Genomic DNA, 24,665 nt, shown 5'->3' on the forward strand with positions numbered 1-24,665 from the left:
CAATAAATATGTCACAATGTTGTGCTTATGTCATAAGACAATAACAGCGTCTGGGCAAATGTCTGCTCAGGTGTGTCTCACTGAAAATGCCGAAAATGAGAAGCTGTGTGTGGGAGAAAAGAGGCCACAGAAATTCTGGACGAGCCGGTTTTATTCTGTATGTGATTTAAGCAGGTGGTGGTATCTCTATTGTATGGGTATATTCATTCCTTAAGCCTGGCAGGACAACAAGTCACTTAGTGATGTACAAACTGGTATAAATAAACTCAGTCCTCATTATGATATCTTAAATCACAAAAATGAGAACATGTAATGGAAAAATAAAATCATGTAGTAAAGCAATATAACAATAAAGTAATTAGAACAATATCATAAACGGGTGAATGATTGATCTTGTACAAGCCCCCCCAAAAATTGTAGTTTTATATTTGTATATCTTAAAGGTGCAGTAGATGTCTTCAGATTCAGAAACATTTTTTGTTGTGCTGGTTAAAAGTTTTTTCACATTCCAATAGTACTGATTAAAGTAAATGATTTAAATGTACAGTATTTATATGTATTTTTATATTCTGGGTGAGGCATAACACTAAAAATGTTGATCCAATTAAATATTGTCAGCCGACAACTCCCATAATTCTGATAAGTAGTCCAAACTGTCTCTCAGTATATGTAGATTTGTACAACTGCGCACCTGCTCACGCAAATCCACTGATGCACGTTCACACAGGCCGGGGTCATGTGGACAGCGGTAAAAACAGATGCTGAATTAAAACTTTTTAAAATCCTGAATCAGTATTGGAGTTACTTTTGCACGCCGGAGGAAGGATGACACCATGGCTAAAGTGTTTCTTTCAGACAGGTAATGTCATGTTATAAAAGTATTTCAGTCACGCAAATTTTATGTTGATTGTTATTTAAAAATGGGTTCTATGCACAGTAGTGTTGTTCAGCCACAGAAATCCTCCGGCGATAGATTGATATGACTATTTTCAGTTTCATAATAAGGGACCTTTCACAGCATTGGTAATGAAGATTTTTTATCTAGTTTAACAACAAAACATCAGCAAACGCAGCGTTATTCTGCCTAGCTTTACTGAGCAGAAGTTGGTTTTACATTCACAACGGTTCATTTCTGAACAATGACAACCTGTGACGCGCTCCCGATATCGTTTACCATCCTACTCTGAATATTGGGTCTGAAATAGCTTGTAAGTATGGCTTAGTAATAAGTGTAATTCCTGCACCCGCTGTCAAGCACTCAGGACAAAGCATGTAAGAGAGAGACCAGCAATCCTTGCATGCATGAAATATTGCACATTATGACAGGTTTTGCTTGCTAACTTGCTGCTAGATATAACCGTATTTTGTTCACAAGTGTAGTATTATAAAGTACTACAAAGTTTTCTAACTGGCAAATGACATGATCTTGCTCTTGTGGGTCTCTGTCATCTTTAATGTGCACATTTGCGATTTCAGGTGGTGTGGCTTCGAACAGCAGGAGGGATTGTATATGAAAGATATTATGCTAACCGGTTAGCATTAGGAAGATTACCTACTGCACATTTAAAAAGCAATAAAGTATCATTCCAGTGCCCTTTTTATGCACTTATAAGGCATAAAAAGAAATATAGGCCTATACTGGCAATTTCAGTTTACTCAATGTATAACATAAGTGACCTTTATATACAATAAAAAAAAAACTTTAGGCAACTCACCTCAAGTTGTGCAGTATAAACTGCCCTAACACTGATTTTGTTTGTTTGTTTTCGCACCGACAAAGTGCTTTGTGTTTCCTTGTCTTGCTAGTACACAAAACACATGGCGAATGGAGGAATTGATTGAGGAAGAGCTGGATTCAGAGTTCCTTTAGAGATGCCATCTGTAATTTGACGATCTCTAATAAAATTTACCACAATGCATAGCTAAAAACTGGAACAGGTGTGTGCATTACATAAAGCTTTGTAGAGAACAAATTAATGAAAGTTGTGGATATTTTAAGAAAACTAATGATCAATAGATAAAGGGGCGAAAGTTGTGGAGTTGTGTTTACTTATAGCTCTGGAGAATCTTGCTGAGGTTTACTTTTGCACAGTGGATAAGTTCCTTGTCTGCAAAGTGCGGTCGTATCTCTGGCTAAGATCCAGAATGTTCGTGCAGCTTTACATCACCATGACCCAGAAGAGCTGTTTAGCATCCACACACTGGCAGAGAAATGGCTAAAAGGGCTGGAGAAGCAGAACCTGTTAGAGAAGCAGTCATTTAAAAACATGCAGCAAACACATGTGAATCAGATTATTCAGCAGATAGAGAGAAAGCAATAGGAACAATGATCTGTCTGTAGTTTCAGAATATTTTAAATAAGAGCTGTGAATGTGTGTCATTTATAGATGTATGAAGTTTTAGATTGCGTGTTGCATGAGTAATTGGGTTTATTTTCAAACAAGACTATGTTAAAGGGGTCATAAACTGAGATCCCAACCTTAACTTGAGCTTTTGATATACAATTCATCATCGTACTTAAAAAAACATCCTGTTAGTTTCAGAGCCGAAAACATCCTTGCTACTAAAATATCAGCTTTTATTGACACCAGGCCTAGTAAACACCAGATCCTGTAATGCACCTTTTCAGGAAAGATTTAGAGATGTAGGGGCAACACAGTGGCGCAGTAGGTAGTGCTGTCGCCTCACAGCAAGAAGGTCGCTGATTCAAACCTCGACTGGGTCAGTTGGCTTTTCTGTGTGGAGTTTGCATGTTCTCCCTGCGTTCGCGTGGGTTTCCTCCGGGTGCTCCGGTTTCCCTCACAGTCCAAAGACATGCAGTACAGGTGAATTGGGTAGGCTAAATTGTCCGTAGTGTATGAGTGTGTGTGGATGTTTCCCAAACATGGTTTGCAGCTGGAAGGGCATCCGCAGCATAAAAAAATGTGCTGGATAAGTTGGTGGTTCATTCCGCTGTGGCGACCCCGAATTAATAAAGAGACTAAGCCGAAAAGAAAATGAATGAATTTAGTAATGTAATCATGCAGTTGATCTCACAGAGATTCCGCCGATCAGTCTTTTATTTGTTCAAGAAATATGAAGAGGATGTACAAACGTGAGCACACACTCTAAGCATGTTTGAGGGGTTGTGTTGGTTATGGCCTGTCCATCATCCACCTCAGAGTTCAGATCCAGACATCAGCCTCCTGAGTGTGTCTGATGACTCTGCTCGAACCCAGCGCTCTGTAGTGGCTGTGTCGATGGAGCTGGGCCTGCCAGGAGAGGGCAGAATAAAACGCCCACCGCGACCAACAACTTCAGCCTCGTCGTCTTCATCAGAGCAGCCTCCTGAACACAAACACACGAATAAGTTCTGCATCACCACAATCACTAAATACACAAAAGCAGACAAACACACACCTGCTGCAGTGTTGTGACGGCTGAAGTCCTGAAGTCTCTTCATCCTGAGAACGTTTGAGTCTCTGAGTTTGTTCATAGGCTGATGTTTCTCCACCGACTGCCTTTCTGCAGCCTAATTACAGACACATTTATTATTAAACATATCATGCTTCTTGACTATTCTCCACATTTTAGAGGTAAACGGTTCACCCTAAAATGACAAGTCTATCTCATGTTGTTCCAGTCCATCTTCAGAACAAAATTGAAGATATTTGTAGATGAAATCCGAGAGCTCTCTGACCCTCCAAATACAGCAAAGGTCATAATATGATCTGAACCAAAACATTATAAAATATTCAATTTTGACCTCAGTAGTTCAACTGTGATCATACAATGCGCAAAGAACACTTTTTGCACCAAACATATTTATAAGAATGACATTGTTTGCAAATTCTTTTGTTAGATCATGGTGTGCATTTCTTACAGGCTTCAGCGCTGTTGCTGTATATAGAGAATGAAATAGATGTAATAGAAATTAAATTTTTGGGTAAACTAACCCTTTAATATCCTCATGCCATGGCCACGGCCCTATAGACTTCCATTCATACGCACACGAATGCATCAGACCAGAAACGCAAGCTTGAGCGACAAGTTTCACAGTTTGCTGTGTTGCAAAGTTCAAGCTTGGTGAACTCTGACCTGCGAAATCGTAGATCAAAACATGACCTCACTTTTTAAAATGTCTAATCATCTTGTTTAATCCCCTCCCTTTTTTACAGCACAATCCAAAACAATTTCACATACTCAAACTCTAGTGTGAGACATAAATCATATGCAATATATATATATATATATATATATATATATATATATATATATATATATATATATATATATATATATATATATATATATATATATATATATTCATAACTTCATATTCATAATTCATAACACGGAACTCTGACTTTATAACTCGGAATTCTAACTTTATATCTCATAATTCTGACTTCATAACTCGGAATTCTGAATTTAGAATTTTTTAAAATAAATTTATTTATTTATTTATTTTTATTATTCAGTGGCAGGAACAGGTTTCCATATCTTAGGGATGGTCTCATATACAGTAGGTCTTCATGAGGTGCATCCTGGGATTTTATCAGTACTAAACTGTAACAAACTCATGAGCTGACCACTTGTTGGCTACTTTTCATCAATTGTCTATCAAAACTGCTTTTACACTTGTATTACTTTAATTATTTATTCTTTATATTTAATAATTTGAGGCATATTAAATGCTAGCCACAAAATGCTAAACACCACGATTTTTTCTATAGTTTGTTAAAATTATGTTCAGAACATCAGACCTATTTTTTTTTCCACCAGGAAAGGTTTTGATTGTTAATGTGGTGGAAGTTATTCGGGAATTTCTTTTTTTTGGACTCACAGTTTCTATACTACTAAAATTATAGATTCATATGTGTGCAGGCGAGTTGGGGTGCATCACAAGATGGCATACCCAACTACTAGCACTGTATCTATTAAATTTTTTTCATTTTTCCACAACCACGATATCTGTATTGTTTGATGTCATTGTTTTGAAGAACATACTTTTCAGTACATTGTTGTTGTGTGTAACCTACCGGCCTGTGCACAATGGAATGATCTTCGTCATGCTTATCACTGACTCTTAATGCCTTGTGACTAAACAAAGGACAACAATGTGAGCATGCACACCAATAAGCAAACCGCCAGGGTTAAAAGCATTTTTCATTGTGTTTGCATCCTTTTGTTATGTTTGTTGCTGTTTTTGCCCCACTGACTTCCATTTATAATGACATTTTTTGACTGCAAAGTCATGACAGCATATAATCATGCATTCTTGATTTTTGGTGGTTTTCCCTGTTTGGGAGAGGTAAAATGATGATTGATCATGAGCTGGCACTATTAACCCTTTAGTTAGGCCTGTGCAAATAAGACTTTTATATGGAGTATAACAGCGAATTAGGTCACACTTTATTTTGATGGTCCATTTGTTGAATTTAATTTATATTGCATCTACATGTCAACTAACTCTCATTAGATTATAAGTACATTGTTAGGTTGGGGTTAGAGTTGGGGTTTGGGTTAGTGTAAGTTGACATGTACTTGCAAAGTTTCTTATAGTCAGTTAAATGTCTGTTGAAGAGCAGTATCAACAGATATTAAACAGAAAGTTTACTAATATTTAAACGGACCATCAAAATAAAGTGCTACCGCAAATTATATTGTGTGTGCATAAAGAAACTTAGCATGTTTACTATGTTTTGAGAGCTGAGCTGGTTTTCTCACACATCTCAGTGTAAGTGTGCAAAGGTCTCCCTCACACTCTCACTATATTCTTTATAACTCCATATAAAAGCCAGAAACTAAACTTTTTTTGCACTGCAACTGATGACCAACAGTAAAAATGACTCTTACCAACATGGAAAACCACTAACAACCATGAAAGCATAATTATATGCTGTTATGGCTTTGCGGTTCCATTTTAAAAGTCATTATAATGTAAGTCAATGGGGCAAAAACAGCCACTAACAAAACAAAAGTGTAGTAAATTTGCCCAGATTCAACATTTTCAAAGCATTTTCCTAAAATATGTGTTAAAATAAGGATTGTCACCAAAACTTATTCCATTTGCTGAAATACAGAGAAAGTTGTGACCAAATGTAAACTCAAAATCACCCCAGAGTAAATGAAAACATCCCCAACAGGACACAAGGTTTCTTTTTAAATCTTTGTTTGACGCACCGCTGGCTTATCAATGATACCGGTGCATTGACACATGCATTGAGCTGCTAAATTTACAGTAAACACAACTTGGTGGCAGTCAAGCTCAAAATGCTCTCGCCGAGTACACTAGAATAAAAGATTAAACAGGAATTAATGGCGAGTTTCACTTCACTAAATTTTCTTTTATAGCTTCTAACAATTTCCTGAAAATATTTGAGCAGGTGTTTGTTTTCTGTAGTAGAGGAGCTTAAACAGAAATGGTAAAGTGTACACTATAAATACACAAACACATAGCTTGAGGATGACTAAGACATAGCTTGAGGATGACTTTTTTTCTTCCCTGCAGCAAGCAAAGTGTCAGAAGTGTAAAGTTGTGCAGCACCACCTTGTGTGTGTATTTCTGCTTTTCCATTAATGCCATCAAACTTCAGGAAGTGATTTTATACGTTCACTCAACTCAATATCAGTGAAAATCTCTCTTTGGTATGAGCGCCAAAAACATCTTAAAAATACTGACTATAAATGCAAGCGAAATACACCCCATTGTACACGAGCCTTAATGGCGTAAAAAAGTAACTGTTGCAATGTGCAAGAATGTTTACCATTTTCATATCATGGTTCATGCCAAAGCAATTTTAATGCTAGTCTCTGAGATTAGCAAAAGAAAGCTTAACATCATAGTAAGCAGGGAAGAAGACCAAAGGGTATTTTGTCAATTAATGTCAATGAAGGAGCGGTTTCATTACGCTGAATTAACTGCACTTGTGGATAATGGATTATTATTAAATGAACTGATAACCTGTCATAATTTCCCACTCAACTTCTCGACTGATGAAGTGGAAAAGAAATCATAAAGATATTTTGTGTTATGAATCACCTGTAGTTGTGCTATTCTGCGTCTCTCGCGTGCAGACAGCTTTGCTGACTTTCTCTCTAAATCTGGAGGAACAGGGAAGGCAACTCCATTGTGATCTAATGATGAATAAAGAGACGGAAAGCAATCAGCCGTGTGCATTTATACAAAGAGCATATGCATGAGAAAAAGTTTAACTTAATCGTCTGTAAAATGCATTGGAAAAAATATCTAATATTTTAACTTGATTTGATATTTTGTTATTTAATTCTCTAAAGAATATTAAATGCAGCACAATGTTTACTTTATTCTTATTTAAAATAAATAACTTTTGTGAGAAAAAATGTTAAAATAAGAGTTAAAACCACATTTTTGTTTAAAAAATAATAATTCTGTCATCTATACTGACTAACATATATAGAATAAGTAATCAAACTCACTTTAAATATTTTTTTATTCAATTTATTTTCAAAGATCCTGCTAAGAAAGCTAGAAATTTGAAGTAATCAGTAAAGTAAAAAGATTTAAGATGACTTGATGGCTATATGGTGACCCACAAATAAAGTCTTTTATTATAACATTAAATTACTTTTTTTTTTACATGCCTGACAATATCTTTTCGGTAAATGTTGTTACGGTAAATGACATTTTAGGGGTCTTCATCTTTTTAATAATGGTAAAAAAACAGGACGCTACTGCAGTGTTTCCAAACCCTGTTCCTAAAGGCGCACTAATAGTACACATTTTTAACATCTTCCAGTTCAAACATCACTGAAACAAATCATCAGAACATTAGAAGAGACTTGAAAACCTGAAATGAATGTGTCAGATAAGAGAGACATCCAAAATATGTACTGTTGGCGTGCCTCCAGGAACAGGGTTGGGAAACACTGCTCTAATGTACGAAAATAATAAAACTTCATATTCAACTTATTTTTTTTAATAATTGAAAACCTATTTTACACTTTGACTCTTATACATCTGGAAATATAGCTAAATTCTTGGGACCACACTGTATAATTGTTATTTAAACTCGGAAACTGTGTGTGTGTGATCCTACCAATGAATTCACTCTCTGACAGAAGCACAGATCCTCGTCCTCCTTCCACATCTCTGTTCCTCTGTGTGTTAGAAAAAAACAAAAACCTCATTCAGACTTGGCTCAGGAATTCACAGAACTGGAGGACACAATGACAGGAATAAACTGGAAATACCAAACACACTTTTAAATTGACAGTGGGGGAGAAAGACTTACAGACTGCTGAGTTCTTGAAAGAGGATTAAAGGAGTCTGAGAAATAAAAGGAAAAAAAGTACTGTCACACACAAACTCTCGTCAACAATTTGCTTGTATTTTTCAAAAATCATAAATTTCAGTTCTTACCTCTGTACATGATGTCATCAGTTTCCTTCGAGCTGATTGGCTCAATGCCACGGGAGGAGGGGCCTCGTACAGGCATCCGCAAACGAGCCATATCAAACACATCCTGTGATGCCCTGTGCCTAAAAACACACACACACACACACACACACACACACACACACAAACACAATGCTATATTGTGTAAACAGTCACACTTTTCTACATTATTGCTTGTATAAAATAAAAAAAAGTGGCCACACAGTGGCTCAGTGGTTAGCACTGTTGCCTCACAGTTCGATTCCCGGCTGGGGTAGTTGGCATTTCTGTGTGGAGTTTGCATGTTCTCCTCGTGTTCGTGAGGGTTTCCTCCGGGTGCTCCGGTTTCCCCCACAAGTCCAAAGACATGCGGTATAGGTGATTGAATAAACTAAATTGGCCCTGGGGTATGTTTGTGAATAAGTGTGTATGGGTGTTTCCCCATACTGGGTTGCGGCTGGAAGGGCATCCACTGGAAACATATGCTGGAATAGTTGGCGGTTTATTTTGCTGTGGTGACCCCTGATAATTAAGGAAGTAAGCCGAAGGACAATAAATGACTGAAAGTGCATTTGGAACTTTTTAGAGGACATAAAGTATGTTATTAATGATTGTTGCACATTGACAAATTAGTTTTGCTGGATTATTATACACCTTGGACAAACTGTACTCCTGCAGCTATAATAATAATCAGCATCCAGGACCAGAACTATGGTGGAAAGAAATTTTTTAGATTGAAGTGTAAAGATTTAAGGTAAGGTAGTTCATCTGAAAATAAGTATTTACACATCACTCACTCTCCCTCATCAACCCCATAAACTTCTGAGTGGCTTTTCCTATTGAACACCAAAGAAGATATTTTAGAGAATGGCGGTAGCCATTCATATCAAATAGTAGGATAAAATACTATGAGATCCGGCAAAAGTTTATTTTTCAAAATGTCTTTATTTGTGTTCAACAGAAACCTCACCAATATCTCTTCCGCAATCACCTGAACCCTTGAGGACAAAACCAGAATCTCCTCTTCTCTTCCCCGCATAGCACCACACGTCAACCTCAAAACATGCAATTCTGAGTGTGCCTCACACAGGTGAGTGGACTTGAAAAACCACCTGTAGAAAACACACTCTTTCATCTCCCTGTCTTTTTTAATGATATTTCCACCAGTTTTGCACATTTGCACCAGACACTTTCTTACGATCACTCAACATCTCAAAAAACATAAACAAAAAACAACTGCATTTATGAAGTGAGCTGCACACAGGTGAGTGGGCTTGACAAACCACATGTAGAAACACTCCTCCTTCTAACTCTAGCTCTTAATTCTCTGAGCACAAACGGTTCTTTGGTATAATTAGCACTTGTGTGTATTGCCTCTTCCTGTTGAATCTCTGAATGCCTCCTGAATTATAAGTCACTTTGGACAAGAGCCTCTGGTAAACGACCTGTCTGGTAAAAGGCCTGTGAAATTATATTCATATGCCAATATATATCACAGAAAAACTAAACATGGCAATGTCAGTTTTTCCCAATATGGTGCAGCAATATTCCAGACAGACAATTAGTTTGAAAGACAAGACAAAAATTTGAGCATGTCACACTCGTCTCTCATCAGCAATTGCTTCAGCACTCTTGTTTCACTTATACCACCATGATATTAATAAGTGTTTTCAATACTTTAGCTCATCCATGAATTGTCAATCTCTGATTCCACATTCAGTCACAGCATCATCAAACTACGCCTCGGTATGTTGTGAACAGGCGGCCTCTAGTGGCAAAAAAGAGCCATTAAACTGCACCTGTCGGTGAACGGTGAAGAAAGATTCTCCCACTCCGTTTGTAAGAGCTGCTCCTCCAGACGCCGCTGTTCACTGCGCAGACGCCTTCGTAACACACACAGCTCATTCACAACCTCACTTCTGTCCTCTGTAGAGAACACAAACAAGCGATCAACAAGCTGGAAGATTCATAACCAACAAAAATAAACACGTATGAGTGTTTACTCTCTGTTCTCTGCTGGCGTCTGTGTTCTGGAGATGAAGGAGGTCGGAATGAAGAGAAACCCTGAAGAATATACAAAAATACGTGAACATGAAGTGTTTGTTTTTGTTGTAAATTTAGTGTAAATGTTACATTAAGCGTTTGGTACCGTATGATTGCGCTGTTTATTCTGTATTGTAGGGATTGGAGGAGATGGTGCACGCTGAACCTAAATATACACAGAAAAGGGAGTTACTGACAAAAGTATTCTGTTATATAGTTGAAGTCAGAATTATTAGCCCCCCTGTATATTTCCCCAATTTCTGTTTAACACAAAGCAGATTCATTCAACACATTTCTAAACATAATAGTTTTAATAACTCATTTTCTTTGCTAAGATGACTACAAAATATTGCACTAGATATTTTTCAAGATAATAGTATTCAGCTTAAAGTGAAATTTAAAGACTTAACTAGATTAATTAGTCAAGTTAGGGTAACTAGGCAAGTCTTTGTATAACAGTGGTTGGTTCTGTGTAGACTATCGAAAAATATAGCTTGAGGGGGCTAATAATATTGACCTTAAAATATTTGTTTTAATTCAAAGTTTTTTTTTTGTTTGTTTTCCTTGATATACAGAGCACAAAAAAATAACACCTTTTCCAGAACACCAGATCTAAGAACAATGTATAATTAAATGTCTATGAATAAAATATTTGACTCATACAAGGCTAAACACTAACAAGTTTTTTTGAATGGCCCAGATCAAGAATATTTGTATTTGCCCTATCAAAAATGCATTATATTTTAATACATTTAATATTATAATAATAGTTTACATTTAATAATACAATAATATTTTAATGATAAACAAATTTCATATTTAAGACATTTCTTAGCAAAATATTTTAAATATTGTGTCACAACAAGCAAGCTCTAGTTGTAAACATGCACTGTTTTTGCAACATAAACTTTCTTCAAAGAAAAAAACTAATATTTTAAAAACTATAATAAACTAAATGTATGCATGGGTAAATACATGGGGAACCTTTAAACAAATATTATAACAAGGAAAATAATTAAACCATTATGACAAAAGAGTTATTTTTAAATAAAAAGTTAAAAAGTTTTATTGAGATGAATTGTTGGTGATTGTATGGGTGTTGGCCAGATTGGGTAGCTAGAGATGAAAAAAGGAAAAGACCTACAAAACAATATTTCAGTAAATTTAAGACTTTTTTTAAAGCCTAAAATTTAGTTTTTGAGATTTAAGACATTTTAAGACCCTGCAGACATCACTTCTCTTATCCAGTGATTGTGTTGATGGAATAGAGTATTTCCATTTAAACAATATCAGTCTTCAAGCCAGAAGAGAAACAAAGGCTAACATGTTAATTAGTCTTATGTTAAGAGGACAGTTCTCAGGGCTCACCCCGAACAACGAAAGAAATGGTGATGACTCTACTACCACACCAAATGCCTCAGAAAAGGTCTCAAACATACTAATTCAGTACATGAAAAGCTTTGGACACGTCCAGAACATGTGCAACAGAGCAGCAGAACCCAGCCTACACCGATCGCAGATGAGATCTGTCAGCATTGGTGACCTTAAAATAGTTTGAAAAAATTAAAAACTGCTTTTATTCTAGCAGAAATATAATAAATAAGACTTTCTCCAGAGGAAAAAATATTACAGGAAAACCTGAGAAAAATTCCTTATTCTGTTAAACATCATTTGGGAAATATTTGAAAAAGAAAATGAGGATAATAACTTTGACTGCAACTGTATTTATTTATATCTTATCTCTATGGACCCTTTTCACAAGCCCGTTGTGACACATTTAAAGGTCATCAGCATCTTAAATCATTTGAAAGTTTTTAATATATATATATATTTTTTTTAAATGTATGAACATTTATATGTATTTATCTATATATTATATCATCTTTGCTTTAAATTGTGAAGTGAATTACCACTTGTACGAGGGGTTTATGGAACAGGACAGCAAATTTGACGTTATTCTCTCCTCTGGCTGCCGTCATCAGTCTCACAATATTTTTTTTCCTTTTTCTGAAAGTCTTTTTAACATCATCGTAGAGTTTTTCTTTTATTATTTGAGCAAATAAGATTGTAAAAAAATAGTTTGTTGTATTCTCTCATTCACTGCACTTTCACTGCACACAAGTTTTCCCAACTATGACGACTTCTGCTACTGAGAAACCCAGAAGTGTGAACTAAATCTATTCGAAAACTAATTTTGTGAGAGAAGTAAATACCTGCTGTTGCCTGATTTGTCTCTCTTCCTCTTCCTGTTTTCGGAGAGCTGCTCTTTCTTTCTCTTCTTCCTCTTTTTTCTTTTTCTCTGCCTCTCTCCGTCTCTCCTCCGCCAGGCGAGCAAGCTCTTCATTTTTCAGTTTTTGCTGCACAAAATATCATACTTTTTTCTTGAAATCAGCAGCGCTGGTCACCCAAACAATTTGAGATCATTAGAATTAACAACATAATATAATAAACTTTATATAATAATAATAATATTCAACGTAAATAATGATTCCTCAATTGAATTAAGTTATTATTTAATAACTGCATTCGGGCTACAGTACATGCACTGATAAAACTGCAACCATATTAACAAATTCTAGGATTGTCTAAATTAAATTTAAACACTAAATTAGGATTTAAGTACCTTAAAAAAAAAAAAAAAAAAAAAAAACACATTACCAGTGTGCATCTTGAGACACTGTAAGTTTGTTCAATTCATGTTAGTTCATCCACAAAAATGATGGAAAAAGGATGAAGTTCAATCTTTTATTATCAAAGACTTTTCATCCAAAAATTAAAATTTACTCACTGTCTACTCATTCTAGACAGTAGTTTACAAGTTTCTTTTTCTACTGAATACAAAATAAGGTAGTTAGAAACCTGTAACCATTGACTTCCAAAGTATAAAAACAAATACTATAGAAGTCAATGGTTTTAGTTTTTAATAGTGCATCTCTAAACTGCAGGAGTGCGTCTGTGTGTCTGACCTCCATTTCTCTGCGTTTCCTGCTCTCCTGCTCCTCTTCATACTCTCTCCTGATTTTCTCTCTCTGTTCAGCCAGACGTCTGTCCTCTCTCTCCTCCTCTGCTCTCATCCGCTCTCTCTCCTCCGCCTGCTTCCTCTGCTTCTCTTCCATCTGTTCAAACACACACACATAAAGCAAGATTAAGTAACAGTGAGATAAAAATTCAAAGCCAAATGTAAGCAAGCTGAAAAGAAAAATCGCTGCAAAAATTCAAGAGTTCAGTATCTAAGGAAATAATACTAAATAAACAATTTAAGATTTAATAACTATTTAAGACTTTTTTTCATGATTTTCAAGAAGTGTTTTATGTTCACCAAAACTGCATTTCTTTAAAAACAACTTCAATAACTGTTCATTTTTTTAGGGGTTTTTCACCTTTAATTGGGATGGGACAGTGGAAGTTACATGCAGGAAATTATTGGGAGCAGAGAGAGGGGAAGGTTAGAGAGGGGGGTTAGAGAGCCGTTCCCGCTAGCCACTTTGGGTAGTTGACACAAATTTTATATTGTAGTTAATCGAGAAGCAGCACAACTAACAAAATAATTGTTTGCACGAGCAAAAGAAAGCAGGTGAATACAGAATAAAAGGATGATCACGTGGACGGTCGACGCAGGCTTGCTTCACTCACTGACAAGGGCTTTAATATCAAGCACACAGCTTACGTGATGATGCATGTGAGTGCTTATAAATCTTGCATGCTCCCGTTTCCTAGCGTGAAGCACCATTGCCTGCAAATGCAACTTGTGCAACCAGTTCTCTTTAAACAGACTGGACAAAAAGTGATGCCGTGCACTCACAGTCCTGCTGCTTTCAAGAGCTCAAGATTTGGTGTAAGCAGCAGCTCTTGCCGCTTTCGCTTTAACCATTCTTTGAACAGTTTATTAATGGGTCTAAAGTTAACTGTGTGCATGCGATAATCCTTTCATTACTGCACATGATATGTTCTTACCTGCTTTCTTTTGCTTACAGTTTTTTTTATTTATGGTTTAATTATAATCATTTAATAGGTGGCTTCTTGATGTATTATTTATTTATTTCATGAAAGATACTACTGCGCTCAAACATTTGAACAGTAGTGCATGTGTGTACCTGCTGTCTCAGGCAAGCTTTATATTGGTCTTGCTCCAGTACTTGCTGAGGTGAGATCATCTGATTGAACACGTTTCCTCTTGCAAACTGTGGCGTGTGCGTCTCAATCATACCTTCAATAGATACACATTAAACTGAGCTTAAACAAGATTCATTCATAAAACATCATAATTTGTATAAAACTAGAATCTTACTTGGCCTTTCTGGTCTTTGTACTGTAGCTGCTGCATTTAAAAGGTGCATCTGCTTCAAGTCAGCTTTAAATACACACACAAAGATTATTTCTTTAGTCACATGTTCCATAACAGATAAAAAGAAATAAATGTGTACCCAGTACTAACGTTCAAATCTGTCCTTTGTTGGCAAGTCATTACAATTCTCTCTTATTTTGTCACTCTCTGCATCCCTTCTGCAGGAGCATTCAGTGTGACCCAGAAGTACTACTAAATGCAGGGTTGCCAGGTCTAAGAAAAATGTCAACCGCAATGACAACTTAAAAACCTTCCTAAAAGGAATGACGCCCTTTTTTCCCTTGTCCAATCAGAGTCAATTGCTGGATTCCCATTAGACACAATTGCAGGATATTATTCATTCATTCATTTTCTTTTCGGCTTAGTACCTTTATTAATCCGGGGTCGCCACAGCGGAAGGAACTGCCATTGCTGAATATCTTTTATTATATTTTATGATATAGATACAATCTACATGTTAAATACTGACTGACTTTCTGTACACCAAACAACACTTTAATACCCCTTCTCAAATGTGAGCATAACTGACGAACCGATCATTCAAAAATAATTACTTGCAGTGGTTTTTGGGTTGCCAGGTATGCATATCAATGTCCATTAAGAAATGATTAGGTTTTCGCAAAAACAAGATACAGTCAGCGGCACTTTATAAATGTAACCCAAAACAAAACCCACAGCTTCATATTTTTTCCCCTTGCATTTTAAAATGTGTGGGAAAACTGTGCCCCTAACCGAATAAACAAACCCATGTTATGAGACTAACAAACAGGTAAACAAAACAACAAAAAATTGTTACATTTTGATAGTAATTTGTGCGTTTTCATACTATGTTTTGGTAAGACTTCTCACAATACATCCCATAATGATCATGTGTTTGTCAGTAGGTGGAGAAAATATGGACTTTTATGGCTGTTAAAATAAAGTCGACTGAATGACTAATGACTAGAGCCAGACAGAATCTGCAGACATTTTTTGCTATTTCTATGCAGAATTTTGTACAAAAAAAAATATCTGTGGATTAATGCGGAATGATTTTGGAAGTATCAGAACTAAAAACTTTTAAATAACAATTAGATCCACTTATTTAGTAAACAAAGCAAGTCTCTCATGTAATATATCCACTAAAATACAGAAAATATTATTTTAAAAACTGTACTGCACCGATATGGATTTTTTGGCCGATATCAATAGCCAATAACCGATATATTTGCCATATAAATATTTCAGAATGTTATATTTTAATATAGTTTGTATAGTTTAAAAACTTCATAAAAGTTTGAACTAATCTTAAAATAGCCAACTCAAAGCAAAAGAGCAATAATTTCAAAATTGCAAGGTGATTATATAGACCTATATTCATGAATCAGCAAGCCAAAAATAAATTATTTCTTTTTCTTCGCAAAGCAAATTAACATGCAACATGACTGTTGCATAAAATAAAAATAGGTTAAATAACAAAATGGTATTTAATTAACAAACAAGTTAAATGATTAAATTTTAAGTAAAATTAAAATGAAACTAAGAACTGAAACCAGTAATGCACAGATATACAAATATGTAATGTAAAATGTTTTAAGAGGTGTTTTGACAGCTCAGAACCATACAGATAGTATATTTTGCTTTAGAAAATGCAGCATAAATTCATTCCATTTGGCCTTTTAGATTCATTTAAACACATGTACAGTAAGTGCTGCTTGTCGATCAGATAATGCTTCTGTTTTCGTTCATGCTGTCAATAAACAACGTGAGGAAAGCTCAATTATAGTGCACAGGGCAAGTCTGAACAAGTTTGACCCACGCATGCACAAGACAGGCAGTTCTGTCCAATTAAGTAATCTATCTGCTTAAAGATATCGGCTTAAATTTGATATCGGACCGATAACGATGACATTAAAAATAGCATTGATCTGCCGATAACGATATGGCCGTCGATATATCATGCATCCCTACTGTATTGTAAATAAATCAAATAAACATTTTCATATATTGGTCAACAATATTACTGAAATTAATTTAAAAGGTGAATAAATAATACATGTACACACATTTACACACATTCAGTGATTAAATAGATTCAATGATGGGCTAAAAATCTGCAGAAACCGGTGGATTTCTATGTGGGCCTACTAATGACAGCTAACATAACAATTGTGTTTTTGTGGTCAAAAGTGGACAAGCTCAAAACATTTTAGACCTCATTTACAACCTTATTGATCTCCCGAATGATGAAAACGCATGTTAATAGCAAGTGTCAAGGTCAAGCTAAATGTGTCCTACTGATTAGATTTCCAGTGCTGTCTCTGATTGGTGCACCAGCTCCTCCTCTTCCCCAGGGTTCATATGCTCTCATATCGGCTTCGAGTTCCACCTCCAGTCTTCGCTTCTCCTCTCTATCCGCCCTCCTCTGTGCGGCCCGCTCTTCTATCTGCTCACAGGACATACACAATGAATAAACAGGAAGGCAAGCAAAAAGTTAGACTAAACAGATCAATACAAAACGAGGACACACACCTGCTTTCTGAGCTCCTCTTTATAGCCGAGTCGGCTTTTCTGCTCATGATGTGCAGGAAACGCTGGATGACCTGAACCCACACCTTCATTCTCACCTAGAAACCTCCTGAAACACCAACATGCATTGCTGAATCACATCTTTTCGGGTGTTACTGCACTGTGCCTAAAACAGTTTGTCTGATTATCCGGTCATTCAAAAGCTTATTTTGCTCTCTGGTCCAGTAATGCAACAATTATAGATTCTAGTTGTATGATTATAGTCTGAGGAATAACAGTTTCACAGTTATCACGATTATTATGGATTCATTAATTTCAAAACACTACTAGTTTAGAAAAATCACATGAAAACGCCTTGTATTTTAAAGTGTGATTTATTGCTGCTCAATGACCAATTTAAGCCTGGTTTATACTTCTGCGTCAAGTCATCGGGGTGACCCACGAGCCTTGCACGTTGCCGTGCATTTATACATCTGCGCGCTGTTTGTGTTGCACTGCAGTATACTTCCGAAACGCAAGATGGCAGTAGGGGTTAATGTTTCTCTGTGTCGAGCTTCTTCACTGGTGTTTTGTTTTTTCTGAACGCTTCCTTAATGTACAAGTGGCTCAATCTCGCTCATTTTGAGGGGGGAACTGGTGGACGTGCAACAACTTTAATCCTGAGGTAAACACAATACAGCAGTCTTCATCCGGAGCTCCTTCACGAGACTCCACACTTGTAAACACTCGCTGCATCGGGCTCGTGCAGCTCTCACACTTTCGCCCACACTTGTCAGCGCTACCAAGCCGACCAATCACAGAGCTTGCGCTACGCGCATGTGTTACATTTTTTGAGAGGTGTGCGTCAACGTCGCTGAAGGCCACAATGAGGGGCTATGAGTCCACGCATAGGCTGCGCCGTAGCATACACGTGCGCTTGATGAGGAAGTATAAATCAGCCTTAATACAGCACAAAATAATAGTAAAAACAAACAATAGTCCATTTCTCTTTGGCCGTAATATAAGTGAAAAAAGGTTTTTGGCATTTAAACATAAGTAATAACTTTACACTGAAAAATAAACAACAGAACAAGGAATAAATGAATCATAAAAATAAATTGAATCAATTAAGTCGTGGTGAGCTTTGGGCGTTCTTTCAACTAGGTGCGTCTGAAAAGCTTGCACAAGCTCCTCCATTGGAAATAACGAACTTGCAAGCATAAAAGACGCAATATGTGAACGGCTCTTAGTTAAAAGCCTAATCGAAAGTTAATGTAATGTGCATGGGTATTCGCCTCGGTGTGCAAGCTTGGAACTTTAAACTAGGGCACAGTGGGCATAACTTTAAGTTGCAGCAGTTTTTTTTCCCTTGCAGAAATGCGCTGTTGAGAAGCCGTTACGATTAATTGCCATGACGAATTAAATCACGGTTAATAGTGAAATCGGTTAATCGTTGCATGCCTACTCTGGTCAGATGAACAAATCTGTTAAACACAAATATGTATTACCACAAACAAAAATTTTACTCCAAATGCTAGAAATATTTATAATTATAATGATATATTTGCATTTTGCATCCACACTGATCAACAATATAATTTTAGTTGATGCTTCACCCTCTTGTAACCAGCAGATGTCCTCAGTGTGCTTTTAGTGCAGTGGTTCTTAACTGGTTTGGCCATGGGACCCACATTTTTACATTTTTCATCAAGCCGCGACCCAAATTTTTTAGGAACTATAATATAATTTTAGGAAGTATAATTCATTTGTATTTATTTTTTAACATACACAAGTAGTGACAGATAAATCATAAGAAAATCACCAAGACTTACAAATAAACCATACTTTATTGCTGTCATTTAACAAAATGTATCAAATTATAGAAATAATACAAAGTAAAAACGTCAAATACTGTAAACAGTGGTTAGGGTTAGGAAAAGTTAAGTTACCATTAACTGAACTGAACTGTTAATAAAACATTAACACCGATCCTGCTGAACAGAACAAACCAGCAAATTAAAGTAAAATGATTAAAATAATTATAACTATTTTTATAATAATCACCAGTTATTTGCTCTTCTGCTATTGTGTGGGCTTTCTTTTCTTTCTTTTCTCATGGTGAGAACAGTCAGATGCGCAGAGTGCCTATACTTGTTTTGAACATGAAGATGTTAGGCACTTTTGTGATGCCCTCAGCTATTGGAGTCGTCTTTGAAAATAGTCCACAGGTTTGTCCTTGCAACTGGGATGTTTGATTTCTAAACGTAGTTTCAATTTAGAAGATTTCATGCTCTCTTGTGAGAGCACCTCATTACATATGACACACAGAGGTTTTAAGAGTTTTTTTTGTCGTCAATATATGTAAATCCATACTTTACATATTCAGAGTCGTACTTGTGCTTCGACATATTTGTTGCTAAAATTAAATCAAATTTCACATGTCAAACTGTATGGTTGTCACGCGCGCATTTAAAAATAAAAGTCTTATATATGCAAAATAAATTAAAAATTAAACTTTAAAATTTTGTTGTTTTTTTGACCAAACACTCCGCGACCCACTGAAAATGTTACCGCGACCCGAACCACCAGTTGAGAAACACTGTTTGAGTCTACCTAACCAGTGAATCCAGCTCTTGAAATATTTTTTTTATATTCTCTAAATGTGCTAATCTAATCAAACAATTTCAGCAAGTGCAATCATAATACTGTAAGTGGAATTAAAAACAACACAAACTATTTTCGGTAGGCAACACAAAGATACTAAAACTAGCACTGGATACCTGAGGTTGGCCATTTATATTTCAATGGATTCTTATTGGCTGTCAGTGTTTCATTGTTTATTAGCTGAGAGTAAAAATCGTTCTGATAGTAATCCCAATGAAATAGTTTCTCCATATGTTTACCGTTATAGTTGTGTTTTGAACTTTGCTGTTGTTTTATATTCTGAATGATTTTTAGAACATTATTTTTATTGTCATTATTATAGTTGTGCTTGGTGGGATCTGGCATTTAGTTTTCCCATTTTAATTTGTGATTGGAATTTTGATCTTTTTGAAGTACATGCAAAGTGTATTCACTGTGGAGACCCCTGATTAAAAAAGGGACTAAGCCAAAAAAGAAAATTAATAAAGGGACCACTTTAATACATGCAACTGTTGATATGGAGAAACTGGATTTTTTGGCCTACATGATACATTGATAAAGATAGATTTGTGAGATAAAAACTCCCATTTTACAACTTTTTACAACTACAATTCAATTAGAAACAGTTACAAATTGCAATCATAAATGTATCTGAAATATAACATTTACATTTATAGTAAAATAGTATTCATCTGTGTCAGCTGCTCTCTTACTGTCTGTTAGTGCTTCTGTTGTGCTCGTTGTGAGGACTGAGTAGGTGTGACTCTCCTGCTGATGCTGGAAAAGAAACTCCTGCTATTGGACCATCTGTGAAACACACACACACACACACACATTTGATGTAAAAACAGTGGGGAACTTGTGCTGTACAGATATTCATGCAGGTTACAGAATACTTTTTTCAGTTTACATAATACTGTGCCAAAATTATTTACACATTAAAAGTAGACAAAAACCTCCTTAAAGTCACCATGACATCGTTTATATATATATATATATATATATATATATATATATATATATATATATATATATATATATATATATATATATATATATATATATTTCTGTTCATTCCGCTGTGGCGACCCCGGATCAATAAAGGGACTAAGCCGACAAGAAAATGAATAAAAAATGTATATATATATATATTTTTTTTTTCATTTTCTTGTCGGCTTAGTCCCTTTATTAATCCGGGGTCGCCACAGCGGAATGAACCGCCAACTTATCCAGCAAGTTTTTACGCAGTGGATGCCCTTCCAGCCGCAACCCATCTCTGGGAAACATCCACACGCATTCACACACACACTCATAGACTAGGGACAATTTAGCCAACCCAATTCACCTGTAACGCATGTCTTTGGACTGTGGGGGAAACCGGAGCACCTGGTGGAAACCCACGCGAAGCCAGGGAGAACATGCAAACTCCACACAGAAATGCCAACTGAGCCGAGGTTCGAACCAGCGACCTCCTTGCTGTGAGGCGACAGCACTACCTACTGCGCCACTGCCTCGCCCTATATATATATATGAAGATTTCAGATGCAAAGAGAAAAATTTTCTCCTAAAATGAGCATTCTTGCGATGAGATTTTTGCATCTGAACTCTTATAAAAATATATATATATATATATATATATATATATATATAAACAAATTGTCAATTTTGAGGTCATGGTGACTTTAAGAAGGTTTTTGTAATATATATAATTATTCAGTGCTTATTATTAAAAGTTTATTTGTCCACATCATATTTTATATTTAAAACCTTCACTAACATGAGTTGGGAGCCTTTGTTAATAATAATGATTCAACTCAGTCCTACATTTTCTTTCTCATTTCAGAAACCAATTTACTCAGATATACATCACAATATGGAAAAAAGAAGATAATCACAATTTCTGTTTTATGAAGATTTTTAAAAATCCACACCAATGCATTATTTGGTTCATAAATGTTGATGATTTAATGCTCTAAGCAGCCAAAAATGGCCATATTTATCCTTATTGAAAGTAATTTAATGTTTGATGTATGTCTTACAGACTCTGCTGGCGCTCAGAAAATTCTCAGCATCATTATTTGTAGTCTTATCTGCAAGGAATGGGAGGTGAGAAGAGACAAAAGGCATCCTGAAAAAAACAAACATATTTGTGAGTTAAATGAACGCATGTGCGATTATGTGTGATTATGTATGTTCACTCCTGTGTACATCCATGTACTGTATACCTGCTTGGAGAAAGAGAATCTGCCCTGTATTGCAGAAGACCCTCAGCAGGCTCAGCAGTGTCCAGGCGATGGATGATGTCATCCCTTGTTTGCTTTCTGTATGCAGACTCATCCCTCACAAACAGCTGCTTCATAGAAAATGATCAGAAAGTCAAAACAAGGACATGAAGTGCACACACACATACACACAAAAACATTCGCTTACCTTTTTCGCAGCCTCCGTAACTGTCTGAACTCTGTGATCCAGCTCTTTCTCCCTAAAAAAAAAAACAGATTAAAGGTCATTACAGCGACATGAACATTCTGTCCAACATTTCTTGAACAGATTTGATATTTTTGGATGGATTATAAATTATCCGAAATTCTTTTTTATGAGGTAACAAGTCAAGTCAAGATGAGCTTTATTGTAATTTCACTACATGTGTAGATATGTGTCGCCGAGCCACAATGCTACATAAATAAACAAAGTTATAAATACGAACACAACACTGAATGTAAGAGCTTTTTTAAACCTAGAAATAACTAACATACCAGAGCGGTAATCTAATGATCCTAACTACTAAATCATCATATACTATAAATAATTAACTATACATATAACATAAGACAGATTATAAAAGGTCATCAACCAAATCCAGCAGTCAGACACACACACCTTCTCCTGCGACTCTGTCTCTCTGCGATTTGTTCCTGTAATTCATGTCTATAATGCTCCTTTCTCATCTGCAGTGTGGCCTCCAGATCTGCTGCACCTGTCAATCAAAGTCAGTGATGTAGAGAGCCGTTTTCTGCCCAATTATAGAGACTGTTTCCTCAAAAATCCAAATAATGTTATGGTTTATTCACCATTATTATTGCTACAACAAGGAAACAAAGGACTGAGGAGATGTTTTTTAAAATAGCTTACTTTATGATCCACAGAAGACAGAATTTCATTTAGTTTTAAAATGACAAGCAAGTAGTCCATATAAAATTCAAAAGAAAAATCACTTAAAAATGTAGACATAGCTGGAGGAATACCGAGTCTCTCAAACGAGTCAGTCAGAATCGATTACTTAAAGATATAGTACACACTAAAATGAAAATGTTCTCACTTTTTACTCACCATCAAGTAGTTCTAAACATTTACAAGTTTCTTTCTTGTGTTGAACAAAAATATTTTGAAGAAAGCTGAAAAGCTGTAACTATTGACTTTCATTTAGGAAAAATGGATACTGTGAAAGTCAATGGATTACAGGTATTCAGCTTTTTCAAAATATCGTCCTGTTCACAATTCAAACGGGTTTGGTATAAGTGAAGGAATAGTAAACAATCACATAATTAAAACTTTTGCGTGAACTTTCCCTTTAAATGTCTCGTGAAGTGCTTTGAAATGTGCAATTTGATTCGATGTGACATAATCTAACTGAAACATGGTGAGGCTAATCCCTTTTTAAAAATTAGCCTATAGCGTTTTGTTTTATCACCACTCTGCCAGTGAGAGTGGTAGAGCTCAAGTGCATCAAATGAAATGCAAATGAGAAGAGTCTTGAAGGGAAGGGGGCGGGGCATGTCAGATACTAGAGAGGATTTGATTGGTTATGATTTGATGAGAAACTGAAGTCTGAGGTGACGTGAATAAAACCATTGATCCATTTAGGCGGATGTGACAAACTACAAGCTTCACATGTTTATATCAGCTTTATATCTTCTAAACGCAAATTTTGTCACAGTTTTGGAGCACACTAGCTTATAGATATCTTAAAAACTATTAATACTGATACTTACGTCTAAAAAACTTTATTTTAATTTCATGGGACCTTTAACGCTTACCTATAAGAAGTCCTGTGGTGCAAACAGTGTCCTGTGTGGCCACAGATACAGATCTTTCATTGGCTTGAGCCGTAACAGATGCTGATGTTCTGCAACAATGAGGAAGAGTGAGCCAAGACATTCTACCATTCAGAAGTAATTAATTAAAGCTGCCATTAAAGTTTGCTAATGCTTTAAAAGTAGAAATCTAAACAGTGCATATAGATCTTTTACCTGTTTCTTTGCTGTAGTTTGCTCGTGTGGTGTCCCATTTCTGTGTACAATTCCCCTCTTCTAACAAAAAAAGGAGGGGAGAATGGCATAGTGTTAAAATACATATTTATTTATTAAAGGCGCAGTAGGTGATCTTCCACTATGCTAACAGCTTAGCATAAATCTCTGAATCTTAGTCCCTTCCCTGCCGTCTAGAGCCATGCCTCCTTAAACACGAGCACAGCAAAAGAACCCTCTGTGTTAAAAGTGACTAGTGCTTGTCCGGTAAACATGGTAAACATGGCTTGTCCGAGTTGTATGGTAAACATTATAGGGAAAGACTAGGCGGAATAGCTCTATGTACTTGTGTTTTGTTGTTAAACTAATTAAAATCTACATTATCGATACTGTGAAAGGTCCTTTATAAAAATTGAAAATAGTCTTATCAATCTTTCACCGAAAGATTTTAGTGGCTGAACAACACTTCTGTAAAGATATAACCCATTTGTAACAACAACAT

The 24,665-nt window shown here is 35.9% G+C and overlaps 1 protein-coding gene across 14 annotated transcripts in view; it reads right to left on the reverse strand.

The window, feature by feature from the left end:
- Window positions 1-2,561: 2,561 nt before the first annotated feature.
- Window positions 2,562-24,665, reverse strand: part of cspp1b (centrosome and spindle pole associated protein 1b) — a 29,397-nt gene continuing 7,293 nt past the window's right edge. For 2 of the 14 annotated variants that reach the window (XM_068214441.2, XM_073928922.1), the window contains exons 7-28: window positions 24,167-24,223; window positions 23,954-24,042; window positions 22,797-22,893; window positions 22,347-22,398; window positions 22,142-22,266; window positions 21,956-22,044; window positions 20,630-20,723; window positions 17,298-17,403; window positions 17,064-17,211; window positions 14,730-14,792; window positions 14,536-14,648; window positions 13,408-13,557; window positions 12,655-12,798; window positions 10,548-10,607; window positions 10,402-10,462; window positions 10,198-10,324; window positions 8,384-8,502; window positions 8,256-8,290; window positions 8,061-8,121; window positions 7,025-7,119; window positions 3,400-3,511; window positions 2,562-3,327 (exon numbers count right to left, since the gene is read on the reverse strand). In XM_068214441.2, the coding sequence (XP_068070542.2) occupies window positions 3,158-3,327; window positions 3,400-3,511; window positions 7,025-7,119; window positions 8,061-8,121; window positions 8,256-8,290; window positions 8,384-8,502; window positions 10,198-10,324; window positions 10,402-10,462; window positions 10,548-10,607; window positions 12,655-12,798; window positions 13,408-13,557; window positions 14,536-14,648; window positions 14,730-14,792; window positions 17,064-17,211; window positions 17,298-17,403; window positions 20,630-20,723; window positions 21,956-22,044; window positions 22,142-22,266; window positions 22,347-22,398; window positions 22,797-22,893; window positions 23,954-24,042; window positions 24,167-24,223 (2,167 nt within the window). In that variant the 3' untranslated portion in view covers window positions 2,562-3,157. Of the gene's footprint in view, window positions 3,328-3,399; window positions 3,512-7,024; window positions 7,120-8,060; window positions 8,122-8,255; window positions 8,291-8,383; window positions 8,503-10,197; window positions 10,325-10,401; window positions 10,463-10,547; window positions 10,634-12,553; window positions 12,799-13,407; window positions 13,558-14,535; window positions 14,649-14,729; window positions 17,212-17,297; window positions 17,404-20,629; window positions 20,724-21,955; window positions 22,045-22,141; window positions 22,270-22,346; window positions 22,399-22,796; window positions 22,894-23,953; window positions 24,043-24,166; window positions 24,227-24,665 lie in introns of those variants that run through there. The other 12 variants (XM_073928917.1, XM_068214439.2, XM_005171392.6 and 9 more) reach the window with 9 other exon arrangements.

The sequence above is a fragment of the Danio rerio genome, chromosome 2 (assembly GCF_049306965.1).
Source record: "Danio rerio strain Tuebingen ecotype United States chromosome 2, GRCz12tu, whole genome shotgun sequence".
In the NCBI taxonomy this organism is placed as follows: Eukaryota; Metazoa; Chordata; class Actinopteri; order Cypriniformes; family Danionidae; genus Danio; species Danio rerio.